Source organism: Procambarus clarkii, chromosome 33 (genome assembly GCF_040958095.1).
Source record: "Procambarus clarkii isolate CNS0578487 chromosome 33, FALCON_Pclarkii_2.0, whole genome shotgun sequence".
Taxonomy (NCBI): domain Eukaryota; kingdom Metazoa; phylum Arthropoda; class Malacostraca; order Decapoda; family Cambaridae; genus Procambarus; species Procambarus clarkii.
This window is the reverse complement of record NC_091182.1, coordinates 1,071,595-1,088,832: the sequence shown is the minus strand read 5'-3', so window position 1 is coordinate 1,088,832 and position 17,238 is coordinate 1,071,595. Positions and strand designations below refer to the sequence as shown.

General features: G+C 45.1%; 1 protein-coding gene across 1 annotated transcript in view; it reads right to left on the bottom strand.

Moving 5' to 3' along the window:
* The window catches only part of LOC138370666 (uncharacterized), a 63,933-nt gene extending 46,938 nt beyond the window's left edge, over window positions 1-16,995 (bottom strand). The window contains exons 1-2 of the mRNA XM_069335285.1: window positions 16,816-16,995; window positions 8,188-8,874 (exon numbers count right to left, since the gene is read on the bottom strand). Coding sequence (XP_069191386.1) covers window positions 8,188-8,874; window positions 16,816-16,995 — 867 coding nt within the window. The remainder of the gene's footprint in view (window positions 1-8,187; window positions 8,875-16,815) is intronic.
* Window positions 16,996-17,238: the final 243 nt, after the last annotated feature.

Sequence of the window (17,238 nt, the reverse complement as noted above, 5' to 3'; positions counted from 1 at the left end):
ATAAATATATATATATATATATATAATATATAACATACTTTAGATACACTTTTCCCCACCAGGAGACTCGAACCCTAGCCAGCACAGAAGCCTTCCAGCAACTGGCATAACAGGTACGCCTTAACCCTCTCCACCACCTGCTCAGACCCTTAAAAGAGATGGTAATTTCGGAGTATTTAAATACACCAAAGATCACCACCTCCCAAGAGCACTAGAGCAAGTGAGGGGTCATTTAGACGTTAATTTCATCAAGTCCCTGTTAATATGGGAAGACACAGTGTCTATGCTTAAGGCACAACTCTCCTAAACACGAGAGTGAAGTATACAACTTTAGAACACTTTCCCCAGGAGACTCGAACCCTAGCCAGCACAGAGCCTTCCAGCAACTGGCATAACAGGTACGCCTTAACCCTCTCCACCACCTGCTCAGACCCTTAAAAGAGATGGTAATTTCGGAGTATTTAAATACACCAAAGATCACCACCTCCCAAGAGCACTAGAGCAAGTGAGGGGTCATTTAGACGTTATTTCATCAAGTCCCTGTTAATATGGGAAGACACAGTGTCTATGCTTAAGGCACAACTCTCCTAAACACGAGAGTGAAGTATACAACTTTAGAACACTTTCCCACCAGGAGACTCGAACCCTAGCCAGCACAGAAGCCTTCCAGCAACTGGCATAACAGGTACGCCTTAACCCTCTCCACCACCTGCTCAGACCCTTAAAAGAGATGGTAATTTCGGAGTATTTAAATACACCAAAGATCACCACCTCCCAAGAGCACTAGAGCAAGTGAGGGGTCATTTAGACGTTAATTTCATCAAGTCCCTGTTAATATGGGAAGACACAGTGTCTATGCTTAAGGCACAACTCTCCTAAACACGAGAGTGAAGTATACAACTTTAGAACACTTTCCCACCAGGAGACTCGAACCCTAGCCACACAGAAGCCTTCCAGCAACTGGCATAACAGGTACGCCTTAACCCTCTCCACCACCTGCTCAGACCCTTAAAAGAGATGGTAATTTCGGAGTATTTAAATACCCAAAGATCACCACCTCCCAAGAGCACTAGAGCAAGTGAGGGGTCTTTAGACGTTAATTTCATCAAGTCCCTGTTAATATGGGAAGACACAGTGTCTATGCTTAAGGCACAACTCTCCTAAACACGAGAGTGAAGTATACAACTTTAGAACTTTCCCACCAGGAGACTCGAACCCTAGCCAGCACAGAAGCCTTCCAGCAACTGGCATAACAGGTACGCCTTAACCCTCTCCACCACCTGCTCAGACCCTTAAAAGAGATGGTAATTTCGGAGTATTTAAATACACCAAAGATCACCACCTCCCAAGAGCACTAGAGCAAGTGAGGGGTCATTTAGACGTTAATTTCATCAAGTCCCTGTTAATATGGGAAGACACAGTGTCTATGCTTAAGGCACAACTCTCCTAAACACGAGAGTGAAGTATACAACTTTAGAACACTTTCCCACCAGGAGACTCGAACCCTAGCCAGCACAGAAGCCTTCCAGCAACTGGCATAACAGGTACGCCTTAACCCTCTCCACCACCTGCTCAGACCCTTAAAAGAGATGGTAATTTCGGAGTATTTAATACACCAAAGATCACCACCTCCCAAGAGCACTAGAGCAAGTGAGGGGTCATTTAGACGTTAATTTCATCAAGTCCCTGTTAATATGGGAAGACACAGTGTCTATGCTTAAGTCACAACTCTCCTAAACACGAGAGTGAAGTATACAACTTTAGAACACTTTCCCACCAGGAGACTCGAACCTAGCCAGCACAGAAGCCTTCCAGCAACTGGCATAACAGGTACGCCTTAACCCTCCACCACCTGCCTCAGACCCTTAAAAGAGATGGTAATTTCGGAGTATTTAAATACACCAAAGATCACCACCTCCCAAGAGCACTAGAGCAAGTGAGGGGTCATTTAGACGTTAATTTCATCAAGTCCCTGTTAATATGGGAAGACAACAGTGTCTATGCTTAAGACACAACTCTCCTAAACACGAGAGTGAAGTATACAACTTTAGAACACTTTCCACCAGGAGACTCGAACCCTAGCCAGCACAGAAGCCTTCCAGCAACTGGCATAACAGGTACGCCTTAACCCTTCCACCACCTGCTCAGACCCTTAAAAGAGATGGTAAATTTCGGAGTATTTAAATACACCAAAGATCACCACCTCCCAAGGCACTAGAGCAAGTGAGGGGTCATTTAGACGTTAATTTCATCAAGTCCCTGTTAATATGGGAAGACACAGTGTCTATGCTTAAGGCACAACTCTCCTAAACACGAGAGTGAAGTATACAACTTTAGAACACTTTCCCACCAGGAGACTCGAAACCCTAGCCAGCACAGAAGCCTTCCAGCAACTGGCATAACAGGTACGCCTTAACCCTCCACCACCTGCTCAGACCCTTAAAAGATGGTAATTTCGGAGTATTTAAATACACCAAAGATCACCACCTCCCAAGAGCACTAGAGCAAGTGAGGGGTCATTTAGACGTTAATTTCATCAAGTCCCTGTTAATATGGGAAGACACAGTGTCTATGCTTAAGGCACAACTCTCCTAAACACGAGAGTGAAGTATACAACTTTAGAACACTTTCCCACCAGGAGACTCGAACCCTAGCCAGCACAGAAGCCTTCCAGCAACTGGCATAACAGGTACGCCTTAACCCTCTCCACCACCTGCTCAGACCCTTAAAAGATGGTAATTTCGGAGTATTTAAATACACCAAAGATCACCACCTCCCAAGAGCACTAGAGCAAGTGAGGGGTCATTTAGACGTTAATTTCATCAAGCCCTGTTAATATGTGCCTTAAGCATAGACACTGTGTCTTCCCATATTAACAGGGACTTGATGAAATTAACGTCTAAATGACCCCTCACTTGCTCTAGTGCTCTTGGGAGGTGGTGATCTTTGGTGTATTTAAATACTCCGAAATTACCATCTCTTTTAAGGGTCTGAGCAGTGGTGGAGAGGGTTAAGGCGTACCTGTTATGCCAGTTGCTGGAAGGCTTCTGTGCTGGCTAGGGTTCGAGTCTCCTGGTGGGAAAGTGTTCTAAAGTTGTATACTTCACTCTCGTGTTTAGGAGAGTTGTGCCTTAAGCATAGACACTGTGTCTTCCCATATTAACAGGGACTTGATGAATTAACGTCTAAATGACCCCTCACTTGCTCTAGTGCTCTTGGGAGGTGTGATCTTTGGTGTATTTAAATACTCCGAAATTACCATCTCTTTTAAGGGTCTGAGCAGGTGGTGGAGAGGGTTAAGGCGTACCTGTTATGCCAGTTGCTGGAAGGCTTCTGTGCTGGCTAGGGTTCGAGTCTCCTGGTGGGAAAGTGTTCTAAAGTTGTATACTTCACTCTCGTGTTTAGGAGAGTTGTGCCTTAAGCATAGACACTGTGTCTTCCCATATTAACAGGACTTGATGAAATTAACGTCTAAATGACCCCTCACTTGCTCTAGTGCTCTTGGGAGGTGGTGATCTTTGGTGTATTTAAATACTCCGAAATTACCATCTCTTTTAAGGGTCTGAGCAGGTGTGTGAGAGGGTTAAGGCGTACCTGTTATGCCAGTTGCTGGAAGGCTTCTGTGCTGGCTAGGGTTCGAGTCTCCTGGTGGGAAAGTGTTCTAAAGTTGTATACTTCACTCTTGTGTTTAGGAGAGTTTTGTGCCTTAAGCATAGACACTGTGTCTTCTCATATTAACAGGGACTTGATGAAATTAACGTCTAAATGACCCTCACTTGCTCTAGTGCTCTTGGGACGTGGTGATCTTTGGTGTATTTAAATACTCCGAAATTACCATCTCTTTTAAGGTCTGAGCAGGTGGTGGAGAGTGTTAAGGCGTACCTGTTATGCCAGTTGCTGGAAGGCTTCTGTGCTGGCTAGGGTTCGAGTCTCCTGGTGGGAAAGTGTTCTAAAGTTGTATACTTCACTCTCGTGTTTAGGAGAGTTGTGCCTTAAGCATAGACACTGTGTCTTCCCATATTAACAGGGACTTGATGAAATTAACGTCTAAATGACCCCTCACTTGCTCTAGTGCTCTTGGGAGGTGGTGATCTTTGGTGTATTTAAATACTCCGAAATTACCATCTCTTTTAAGGGTCTGAGCAGGTGGTGGAGAGGGTTAAGGCGTACCTGTTATGCCAGTTGCTGGAAGGCTTCTGTGCTGGCTAGGGTTCGAGTCTCCTGGTGGGAAAGTGTTCTAAGTTGTATACTTCACTCTCGTGTTTAGGAGAGTTGTGCCTTAAGCATAGACACTGTGTCTTCCCATATTAACAGGGACTTGATGAAATTAACGTCTAAATGACCCTCACTTGCTCTAGTGCTCTTGGGAGTGGTGATCTTTGGTGTATTTAAATACTCCGAAATTACCATCTCTTTTAAGGGTCTGAGCAGGTGGTGGAGAGGGTTAAGGCGTACCTGTTATGCCAGTTGCTGGAAGGCTTCTGTGCTGGCTAGGGTTTCGAGTCTCCTGGTGGGAAAGTGTTCTAAAGTTGTATACTTCACTCTCGTGTTTAGGAGAGTTTGTGCCATATATATATATATATATATATATATATAATATATATATATATATATATATATATATATATATATATATATATTTAATATATATATATAATATATATATTATATGTCGTACCTTGTAGCCAGAACGCACTTCTCAGCCTACTATGCAAGGCCCGATTTGCCTAATATGCCAAGTTTTCATGAATTAATGTTTTTTTGACAACCTAACCTACCTAACCTAACCTAACTTAACTTTTTCGGCTACCTAACCTAACTAACCTATAAAGATAGGTTAGGTTAGGTTAGGTAGGGTTGGTTAGGTTCGGTCATATATCTACGTTAATTTTAACTCCATTAAAAAAAATTGGCCTCATACATAATGAATGGGTAGCTTTATCATTTCATAAGAAAAAAATTAGAGAAAATATATTAATTCAGGAAAACTTGGCTTATTAGGCAAATCGGGCCTTGAATAGTAGGCCGAGAAGTGCGTTCTGGCTACTAGGTACGACATATATATATATATATATATATATATATATATATATATATATATATATATATTATATATATTATATATATATATATATATATCTATATATATATATATATATATATATATATATATATATACGGCAGATATCTGTGAGAAACCGAATACATTTTTCTCGTTATCAATGAATCTCTGATTGAGAATGGTATTGAAAAACTAGAGCAAACTCTTTGATGTTCACATTCCTCTATATTCTCCCCCCTCCCCCCCCCCCTCTTCCCCATTCCCTTTGGATTTATCTTTATTGAGTTTTCTCTTTGTTGTGTCACCCTGTGTTTGTCAGCACTCTGCGTGTCAGCACTGAGTGGCAGCACTCTTGAGTGTATCAGACACGTGCCACTCAGGACAACCACGGTGTTAATCTCACACTCAGGAAACTTATCCCACCTGTTTGGGTAAACTCACCTTAACATCTTCCATACCTCTCGTTTCTACGGGCTCACCATAGGCTGTGCTACTTGGAACTTTTTGTTCCAAGTAGCAAATCTTAAACAACAACAACAACAACCTCCCGTTTTCTTTCCAGGAATGTTGACCAAAAGGTTCTAAATACGACCCAAACACAGGAGAGAGGGTAATGACCCATAAACAAGGCCGGATGAGTGACCAGTTTACGAGAATATTATCCCGTATCCGGCCGTTAATGCCGGTCTTAATGACCTTCTCGGTTATATTTCCGATTGCTGAAGTGATTTGTTGAGTCACAAACAGCTTGGAAGGGAAATCACCGGTTGATTGAAAGTTGTTGATCAAATTTGCAATATATTTTTGCAACTGTTTCGTCAGGTTTTCAGCAGGATATTGCTGAAAAATTATATATTGCTATATAATATATTGATATATATATTTTCGTTGCTGTTAATTATTCTTAGTAGTTTATAGCTTCTATCTGCTCTTGTAACTAGTTTAATCATTAAGTTCGGAATATGTTTCATTTATTGTTTAATGAAGAGATTAATATTGTTAAGGTTAACGTGCTCTAATCAGTGGCTTTTCAATTTTATGTTAGTGATTGGTTAGCTTAACTGCTCATTCAATCATTGTATAATTACCAAATTAATTGTTTTCATATTATGAATAAATTATAAAAAAAATTTTTTTGGTCAATTTGAGGCAATCTTTCTATTCCTTAGTTTGTCTAAATAAGAGGAAATGCAAAAGAGCTACAGATGAAGAGAGAGAGAGAGAGAGAGAGAGAGAGAGAGAGAGAGAGAGAGAGAGAGAGAGAGAGAGAGAGAGAGAGAGAGAGAGAGAGAGAGAGAGAGAGAGAGAGAGAGAGAGAGAGAGAGAGAGAGAGAGAATAATGAATAACTCTAATTATGCATCAAGAACGACATACAACAATACAAAGTACCGAGAAGTCCTTAACGAGCCAATTACCAAGTGAACTAGTCCTTTACCTTAGACACAAGATTAACGACCACCTCACAACGATGACAGACAATTTCCCAGCGGGATCCGAACAGCTATAACGAGATCCCCTATCCAGGAAAACCCCGTGTATAAAGCCATGTTGATGCAATTCACGTATGTGAGACCCACCTGTGCTGCACCAGGTGTTTATGGGGGGATGATGATAAAGGCGGCAAGAGAGGGGGATGTGATAATGGAGTAGTTGAGAGAGATGAAGAGACGGGTGCGCCACCTGGAGTAGAAGGTCTTGATTAAAGAGGAAGACGCCGTCAGGTCGATACAAGGTAGAATTGGAGTTAATTACCAGTCGTATTGTGCCTCATTTGTCTCATCGAAGGATGGGAAAGGTTTTAGAGGGGGGAGGGAGACGGGCGATGCTGTTTTCCCATTTCTGTTATCAACCCCCCCGTCTCTCTCTCTCTCTCTCTCTCTCTCTCTCTCTCTCTCTCTCTCTCCTCTCTCTCTCTCTCTCTCTCTCTCTCTCTCTCTCTCTCTCTCTCTCTCTCTCTCTCTCTCTCTCTCTCTCTCTCTCCTCTCTCTCTCTCTCTCTCTCTCTCTCTCTCCCTATTCATCTCTCTTCCTCTCTCTATCTCCCTTTCTCAATCGCTCTCTTTCACGTAATGCTTTCGTCTTTCCCCTTGTCCCCCTTCCACCTCTCCCTTGCCCCTTCCACCCCTCCCATCCCCAAGGCTCCCAAGAACCAAGGGCGTCAATATGATGGCACGACTCTTTGGCACAATTTATATCCTTGGTAAGTACTCCAAGGAGCTGCGTCTACAGCCAAAGGGAGTGGGTTGTGGGGTGGGGGGAAGGGCGTTGGCTGGTCTGGGAGCATGCAGCTGAAGTCTTCTCCTCTTAAGGAGGAGGAGGAAGAGAGGTAAGGGGAAAAGCGAATGTTTCCTAAATATATGTGACTTGAGATGTCTGTTTATATCAAGTCCTGTTGGTCTTCAGTCTTAATACAAGCTATGCTCCGCCTTGCTGTATTGTGTGTATGTATGCTCCGCCTTGCTGTATTGTGTGTATGTATGCTCCGCCTTGCTGTATTGTGTGTATGTATGCTCCGCCTTGCTGTAGTGTGTATGTATGCTCCGCCTTGCTGTATTGTGTGTATGTATGCTCCGCCTTGCTGTAGTGTGTATGTATGCTCCGCCTTGCTGTAGTGTGCATGTATGCTCCGCCTTGCTGTAGTGTGTATGTATGCTCCGCCTTGCTGTAGTGTGTATGTATGCTCCGCCTTGCTGTAGTGTGTATGTATGCTCCGCCTTGCTGTAGTGTGTATGTATGCTCCGCCTTGCTGTAGTGTGTATGTATGCTCCGCCTTGCTGTAGTGTGTATGTATGCTCCGCCTACTGTATTGTGTGTGCGTATGCTCCGCTTGTTGCAGTGCATGTTGAACAGTCATTCGGTGAACATTGAACAGTCGTCCAGTGGGGGATTGAACTCCGTCACATAATTGGTCAAAAATTTCCAGTGACAGGTTAATTGTGATTATTTATACACTATCAACATTGAGGTGCGTGCAATGGTACCGGGTGCAAAGGTGCGTTTATTGTCTCATTATCACCTGTGCAAGGTAGGGTCCGGTCGGTAATTATTGGTAAAATACCAGGTTTAAAAATATGTATTTAATGATATTTGCTTTTCAGGCCATTGGTACGAGGTGTATCATGTACCCGCGTTGTACCGTACTTGGTGTACCTTGTTGTACCGTACTTGGTGTACCTTGTAGCGTACTTGGTGTACCTTGTTGTACCGTACTTGGTGTACCTTGTAGCGTACTTGGTGTACCTTGTTGTACCGTACTTGGTGTACCTTGTAGCGTACTTGGTGTACCTTGTAGCGTACTTGGTGTACCTTGTAGCGTACTTGGTGTACCTTGTAGCGTACTTGGTGTACCTTGTAGCGTACTTGGTGTACCTTGTAGCGTACTTGGTGTACCTTGTACCGTACTTGGCGTACCTTGTACCGTACTTGGCGTACCTTGTACCGTACTTGGTGTACCTTGTAGCGTACTTGGTGTACCTTGTAGCGTACTTGGCGTACCTTGTACCGTACTTGGCGTACCTTGTACCGTACATGGCGTACCTTGTAGCGTACTTGACGTACCTTGTAGCGTACTTGGCGTACCTTGTACCGTACTTGGCGTACCTTGTACCGTACTTGGCGTACCTTGTACCGTACTTGGCGTACCTTGTACCGTAATTGGCGTACCTTATACCGTACTTGGCGTACCTTGTACCGTACTTGGCGTACCTTGTACCGTGCTTGGCGTACCTTGTACCGTACTTGGCGTACCTTGTACCGTACTTGGCGTACGTTGTACCGTACTTGGTGTACCTTGTTGTACCGTACCTGTGTACCTTGTTGTACCGTACCTGTGTATCATTGTACTACTCCTAATGTATCCAGCTGTACCGTAGTTTGGCCCTTTACTGTACCGCAGTAACAATCACGAACGAGGAAACGAATGGGTGCTTTGCTTTGATGTCCATAGGGAATGGAAAGGATGGGGGAGGTAGAGGGATGGGGAGATGAAATTCAGGAAGAGGATGCGGGTGTAGAGAGAGAGGAGGTTTGAAAGTTCGGTGGCCTGTCCACCATGGGTTGACATTTTTGTATGTGTTGTTTGTTTGCGTATGTGTTATGTTGGGTTGTCAGTACATTGGCTGGGGGGGCTAGTGTTTGTGACCTTGTTGGTGTCCTAAAGCACTAGAGCCGATGGAGCTGGCTGAAGGAGGCTAATCTTAGAAACATCAGGGTAGTTACACTTCTGACGCCACGACAAATGGTTTTTTGGTTTTATATTTTTTTTTGTAGGTGTTTTATTTATTATAATATTTTTTTTTTTTTATTATTATTATTTTTTTTTTTTATTTATTTATTTATTTATTTATTTTTTTTTTTCTTTCTTTCTTTATTCTTCATTTGGTGTAGGTTGGATCCGGAATGGGCCACTCATCTGGATCGTCTGGCAGACCGCTTAGTATCTGAGGGCTTGGGAAGGCCTCATCATGGATATGTCTGATCACTTTTTGTTGGAGAGTGATTCTTCTGGTTCTGTGTGGTGGTTCGTGGATCTCGTAGTCGCTGGTGGTGTTATCTGCTACGAAGGGATCTTCTGGGTCTGGGACATACATGTTCTTCATACGACGAATGGGTGCCTCTCCTTGTTCCGGTCTGTCCTTATCGTTAGGAGTGGTCGGGACAGCGACAGCCTCGCTCCGCAGGGCCGGAGTTTGATTCCCGATGGTTCGAGTGACTTTGCATCGTTCCTTCACTCTGTCTCCATGTCCCCAGAGCCTAGTTCTCATATCTCCCCCCCCCTATTCAAGTAGCACAGTGGGCTTCGTTCTCAATTCATATGAATGGTCCCCAAGCCAATATGCAACTGAAAACTCCTCACCCTAGAAGGGTTCGAACCCAGACAACCAGGGGCACTATGCACCATGGCATACCTCGTACTTTAACGTGTACGTGTACCTGGTACACGTACGATCAGTGTGGTCTAGTGGTTAAGGTGTTAGGTACACCAAGGTGCATACTGCCCTTGGCTGTCTGGGTTCGAATCCTTCTGGGGTGTGGAGTTTTCAGTTATATATATATATATATATATATATATTATATATATATATATATATATATATATATATATATTGTGACGGTAAAGCGTTGGTGTTCGGCTGTTTCAAAAGCTAGGGGCAGGGCCTCGTCACATAATAAATAAAAAAGAGAAAAGTTGGTCCTTTCGTCTGTGGTAAGGTAATGGAAAGACACACAAAACACAAGTATATAAACAAGGAAATTTTAATTACTCTAGAAAAACAAGACATGAATAGGCAATCTCATAAAATATGCAGGATACGTCAACAAACAAAATAACATGAATAATCACTGGCAAATGAAAAGTTACGCTAAGACAAGTAAGTTACAGTGATAGCAAAATAAAATATGAGTGCTGGAATACTGGCTTCGCGCTGCCACCTGCCTTAGTACACGAAAGCCAAGGCTTAGTCTACCAGCGAGAGATGTCAACTGCATGGAGCACTGAGATATTCTGACGAGACTGGCGCACTGCAGCCCAGACGTCGACTTGTGGTGGTGGCGGAGGGCAGGGGCGACGAGACACCAGCCAATCAGCGACAGGCAGGCAAAGGATGAGCAGTTAGCTGGTTACGGTGGCTGTAGCAGGTGTTGGGGTACGATTTGCTCTCTGGGCAAAACGTTTGGCGATACTTGGTGAACGTATCTTGTATTTTGACGCAATTATGTAGGGAAGAGCAGGCTCAATCTCTCTTGAAAGAGATAATCGTCACATATATATATATATATATTATATATATATATATATTGTATATATATATTGTATAATATATATATATATATACATATATCCCCTGTGGGCGCCTCAGGGAACGGACGCTGGGAGGAGCCTCTGCCAGCCATGTGCCATTATCTTGTGACATCCTGACCTCACCGGACCCAGACTCAACAGTGTGCAGTGTGAACATCCTGGGAAGGTGTGAGAGTGGCGGGAAGTGTCCAGGGTGAACTATCGCAAGCAAAAACAATCAAACAAGTGGATTAGCAGTGTGGAATCGTTTGAACTGCAGTGAGGGCCAACAAGGGCGCCCTGAGGGGCTCCCTCGGTTATGGTGGTTGGGGTGGGGGGTGGTGGGGATGGGGTGTTGTTGTGCGGTCAGTCGAGGGGGTGACCAGTGTGTAAGTGTTTATGAAAATATCAATGAAAAATAGATACCTCGGCTCCCGGGAAACTGGTATCGTGTTTTAAGTGCATCGAGTCCACAGTGAACCAGTTTATATTGTGCAGTGATATATCACGAGATTATACAAACGTGTTAGTGTCACCCCTCTGACCCCCCCCCCCTCCCCATACCCGCCAGTGTGTACCGTCACCCAACCCAAGAGTCACCCTCTTCCCCCTGCCCCACCCCCAACCGCGACCGCTACCTCCCTGTGTCCACCCCCTCACGCTACTTCCGCCCAGCGCCCACCCAGCGCCCGCCCAGAGCCCGCCCAGCGCCCGCCCAGCGCCCGCCCAGCGCCCACCCAGCGCCCGCCCAGCGCCCGCTGATGTCGCAGGTCACGACTGACAGCCAGGCTTCTCTCAGCCAAGAGGAGCCATCAATCGACGACAGGTATGGCACATGCCAAGTGTGTGACAAGGTGTGGAGACTCAAGCGTAACGGAGATGTGCGCAAGCATGCTCACAACGGAACCGATTGTCCGGGTATGTGGCGCCCTCCCAAAGAGGGTATCAATCAAGGCCCCACTCAGCAGTCAGGGAAAACACCTCTAACAGCTTCATTTCGACTGAGAATCTACTAGAAGCCATCAAAGCAACATCGGTTGGAACCCTGCAGCACATCCCCAAAGCTGCCCGGCCCCAGGCAGCAGCCAAACTATCCAGCCTCTTGAAAAAGGTCAATGACTCCCCCGGAACTATCCAAGCATGGCACAACCTTCTCCTGTTTGGAAACATATGCCTAGCTGTCCCTGCAAGGAGAGACAAATCACTAGCTTCCTCGGTCATTATGGCTATAAATAGTTTTCCTAGAGAGGACAACCAGGCACCCCTCCCCACCCGTGCTAAAAAACCCACCGCAGGAAAGGTATCAACAGCAGAACCGAGGCATCCAAAATCAGAGCAACAGTCAGCAAGAAAATAGAAGAAGGCAACACAATAGGGGCGATCAGAGTCATCACCAGTGAAGACACAGTTGCCACCAGGGATGCCGATACAGCACAAGCCCTGAGGGAAAAACACCCACCCAGAGCTCCTCGTGACGACAGTGTTTCCCTAGTCGGTGTCACCAGAGCAGAACCCCTGTGTGTGCTCGAATCCATGGTGCACAAAGCAGCTTTATCCTTCCCACCAGGATCAGCAGGTGGGTTCACAGGACTACGACCCAACCACATCAAACAAATGCTCAACCCTGCACTGGGAGACATTGCACAGGGCCTCCTGGTGGAACTAACTAGATTCGCCAACACATGTCTAGCTGGCAACATACCAGAGACCATACGGCCTCTCTTTTTTGGCGCTACCCTCTGTGCCCTGAGGAAAAAAGATGGAGGAATCAGACCGATAGCTGTCGGCAATTCACTCCGGCGTCTCGTCGCTAAGGCTGCTGCTAGAGCAGTTAGTCAGGCAGCAGCCGACATGCTGAAGCCAAAACAGCTTGGGTTTGGCATTCCCCAAGGGTGTGAGGCAGCGGCTCATGCAGCTAGAGCCTACATTGCCAACATTACGAATGAAAAAGCCCTGATAAAGCTGGACTTCAAAAATGCTTTCAATCTGGTTAGAAGGGATGCAGTACTCAGTGCAGTTCATCGCCTTTTTCCTTCCCTCTACCCGTTTGTAAACTCATGCTACAGCAAGAATCTAACCCTGCTTTTTGGGGAACATGAAATTGAATCACAAGAAGGTGTCCAACAAGGTGACCCCCTTGCTCCTTTTCTGTTCTGCCTAGTTATCAAGGAAGTCACCGATAACCTATCCAGTGAGCTCAACATTTGGTTTTTGGATGATGGTACTCTAGCCGGCTCCCCAGCCTCACTCTTGGACGACATAAGAATAATCCAGGAGCAAGGAGCAAGCCTAAGCCTCACCCTGAACCCTTCCAAGTGCGAAATAACCTCCACCAACCAGCACATAATAGAGCAAATAAAGGTTGTTTTGCCTGACATTCATACAACCAACCCTGAGGACAGCACACTCCTAGGTGCTCCTCTTGGAAGGAATGCCATCGACGTGGTCCTTGGTAAGAAGATCACTGACCTGAAGAGGATGAACGAGAGGATTGAAGACATCGATGCTCATGATGCACTTTACCTCATCACCAGATGCTTGTCCCTTCCCAGGCTGACCTACTTTCTAAGATGTTCGCCATCTTTCAACAATATTAAATTAGAAGAGTATGACAGCTTGCTGAAATCAACACTAGAAAAAGCCCTCAATCTTTCCCTCAGCGACTCACAGTGGAAACAGGCCTCCCTTCCTGTCAGACTCGGGGGTCTTGGCGTGCGCACAGCAACACAAATTGCTGTACCAGCATTCCTGTCCTCTTCAGTGGGGTCTGACAACCTGGTGAAGGAAATCCTACCTGAGCACCTAGTTCAACAGGCAGGGGTGCATGATCCCAGCTTCACAGACTGCACAACCAAATGGGTCTCTCTCGCAGGACCAGCACCCCAACCACCGCCTTCTGAAGCCCATAAGCAATCCAGCTGGGATCGCCCCATTGCCGACCAAGAAGCTGCAACTTTGCTAGAAGCTGCGACGACACCACATGACACTGCCCGACTTAGAGCTGTAGCAGCTCCCCATGCAGGTGATTTCCTATTAGCAACCCCATGTCAGCAACCGGCACCCGTCTCACACCGCAGGCCCTCCGAATTGCCGTGGCTCTTCGCCTAGCTGCCCCAATCCACACCGAATACAGGTGTATTTGCGGCGAGGCAAAGGCCGACAGATATGGACGGCATGGCCTTCTTTGCCAAAGGACCGGAGGATGGCATGCAAGACACGGCGAGGTTAATGACATTATTAAGAGAAGCCTTACCACAGCCGGTTGTCCAGCAGAGAGAGAGCCCCGTTACCTAATGTCCCGCAACTCTGATGAGCCTGTCGGTCGCCCAGACGGAATTACGGTGAACCCCTGGAAGAATGGTAGACAGTTGGTGTGGGACTACACTTGCGTTTCAACTTTAGCCAATACCTATGTTGACTTCAGTGCTACACAAGCAGGAGGAGCTCCCAATCACCGGGAAGCGGCCAAGTCACGTAAATACAGAGACCTTGAGCACCACTACAATTTTGTCCCCATTGCCTCAGAGACGCTTGGTGCCTGGGGTAAAAGTGCTGCTAGCTTTTTAAAGGAGTTGGGGTCTAAGCTAATCGAAACAACTAGAGACCCCAGAGCTGCCAGTTTTCTTTTTCAGCGCCTTAGTGTGGCAATCCAGAGAGGAAATGCTCACTGCATCCATGGTTCGTGCCCGCCATCTGAGGAGCTGGAGGAGCTATTCAACTTATAACAAGCAGCCTTGTACCCTGTATGTAATCAATATTGTAACTTTTTTTGTGTAATGACATTTTCAAATAAAGTTAGATAAATATACACACTTAACAAAAGAATAGGGGTGGTAGGAGAAGAAAATATCAAAGTGTTCAGTGAGGATCCAAAAGGTCTTCTCTGAGTACTCTTTACTTTCTTCTCTGAGGCTATGGGTCCCTACATTTGCACCAGAGGTGGTACCCCTTCTAGGTTATATATATATATATTATATATATATATATATATATATATATATATATATATATAATATATATATATATATATATATATATATATATATATGCACATAAATATATATGCGGAAAAACCACAAAGAAATGGGAAAGAGAGGTGAATGTTTCGGCCTGTTAAAGCCTTTGTCAACACCGGTCTGGTGTTGACAAAGGCTTTAACAGGCCGAAACGTTCTCTCTCTTTCCCATTTCTTTGTGGTTTTTCCGCATATATATATATATATATATATATATATATATATATATATATATATATATATATATATATATATATATATATATATATATATATATATATATATATATATATTATATATATATATATATATGTAGTGATGGACCACCAGAACGCACCCATATGTAATGGTCAGAAGGCATTAGGTGAAAGGAAATATGGCCATGCGTCTCTGTCCTGCAGTGGGAATCGAACCCGGGACCTTTCGGTTGAGGAGTCGACTGCTTTGTTAGAAGCTGTTTGCCTGCAATAAAGTTTCCATTAGATTTTGTTTGTTAATATACACAATAAATTACCCAATTTATTCTAATGCAATTAAATCACAAGCCACAGTTCAATAATTGGAATACAACACGCGTCAATCATTAATTCCTGGATGTAAATTGGATACTCTGATTTTTCTGTATCATAGGAAATAGGATTGGCCCTTGATCTCACATGATTGATGGGATAGACACTCTGAACAAATGTGTCGTTGTTCATCCGTAAATATAATTGATGTATTAGAAAACGTTAATTACAGAAAATAGTTTTATTAGGAGGTCATTCAGTTAGAGGTGAATATGAACACATCCACAAGGGCCGTGCCGAGGATTCGAACCTGCGTCTGAGAGCATTCCAGACGCTGTCTTAATCGACTGAGCTATTTGTTCATTTGATGCATCAGGCTATTGTGATTTCTGTGTGTAATGAATATGGTTTACTGTGGGGGGGGGGGGATAGGCCCTAGTCCTAGCGACCAGACTATGAATGATGAAGGAGGTGGGGGGGCTGATACTTTTCCAGCCCCTAGTTCGAGCCTGCAATAACCCGAATGAATTATTATAACTCTCGCTATTGTGTTTTTTTTTCACTTTATAATACCAAATGGATTTCAACAACTTCTCGGCCGGAATGTGTGAGTGTGACGGGGGGGGGGGGGTTTAGTGAGTGTCGTTCTCTGTCGACCATTGTGAGTTGTGCCAGCCCTCATTCTCATAACTCACACCTCACTGCCTCGCCCTCTATATCCTCATTCATTATTCACAGCGCCTTCATCCTATTTACCCCATTTATCACCCCTGCTTACCTTCCTTCGTCCTCCCTCCCCTCTCCTCTCTCCCTCCCTCCCTCCCTCCCTCATTCCCTCTCTCCCTCCCTCATTCCCTCTCTCCCTCCCTCATTCCCTCTCTCCCTCCCTCATTTCCTCTCTCCCTCCCTCATTCCTTCTTTGTACCTGTACAGGGAGGGTAGTTCCCCCTTCTGTTATAGCGGTGGTGGCTTTGTTCTCTCTCTCTCTCTCTCTCTCTCTCTCTCTCTCTCTCCTCTCTCTCTCTCTCTCCTCTCTCTCTCTCTCTCTCTCTCTCTTCTCTCCTCTCTCTCTCTCTCTCTCTCTCTCTCCTCTCTCTCTCTCTCTGTCTCTCTCTCTCTCTCTCTCTCTCTCTCTCCTCTCTCTCTCTCTCTCTCTCTCTCTCTCCTCTCTCTCTCTCTCTCTCCTCTCCTCTCTCTCTCTCTCTCTCTCTCTCTCCTCTCTCTCTCTCTCTCTCTCTCTCTCTCTCTCTCTCTCTCTCTCTCTCCCTCTCTCTCTCTCTCTCTCTCCTCTCTCTCTCTCTCTCTCTCTCTCTCTCTCTCTCTCTCTCTCTCTCTCCTCCTCTCTCTCTCTCTCTCTCTCTCTCTCTCTTCTCTCCTCTTCTCTCTCCTCTCTCTCTCTCTCTCTCTCTCTCTCTCTCTCTCCCCCTCTCCTGTCCCGTCCTCTCACTTGAGGATTGACTGTAGTTGATGAGTGGAGTCCATCTTCATCACGGAGGCCCATCACAACGCCGCCGCCTTCGAGGGAAAATAAGAGTGGAAATAAGGAATTGGAGTGATATTGTCGAGGAGTTGCAACTTGCAACGTGCAGTTGCTCGGTATCCCACTATATGTTAGCCAGCCTCGCATATGCCGCAGACGTTATTCTCTTTATGTGGGCTTCAGGAGACAGGTTTGGTGTGATATCAACTTCTAGATCTTCTCTCTGTCTGTTTCATTAAGTACTTCATCTCCTATTCTGTATCCTGTGCCTGGCCTCCTGTTTCCACTGCCTAGTTTCATTACTTTGCATTTACTCGTGTTGAACTTCAACAGCCATTTGTTGGACCATTCACTCAGTCTATCCAGGTCGTCTTGTAGCCTCCTACTATC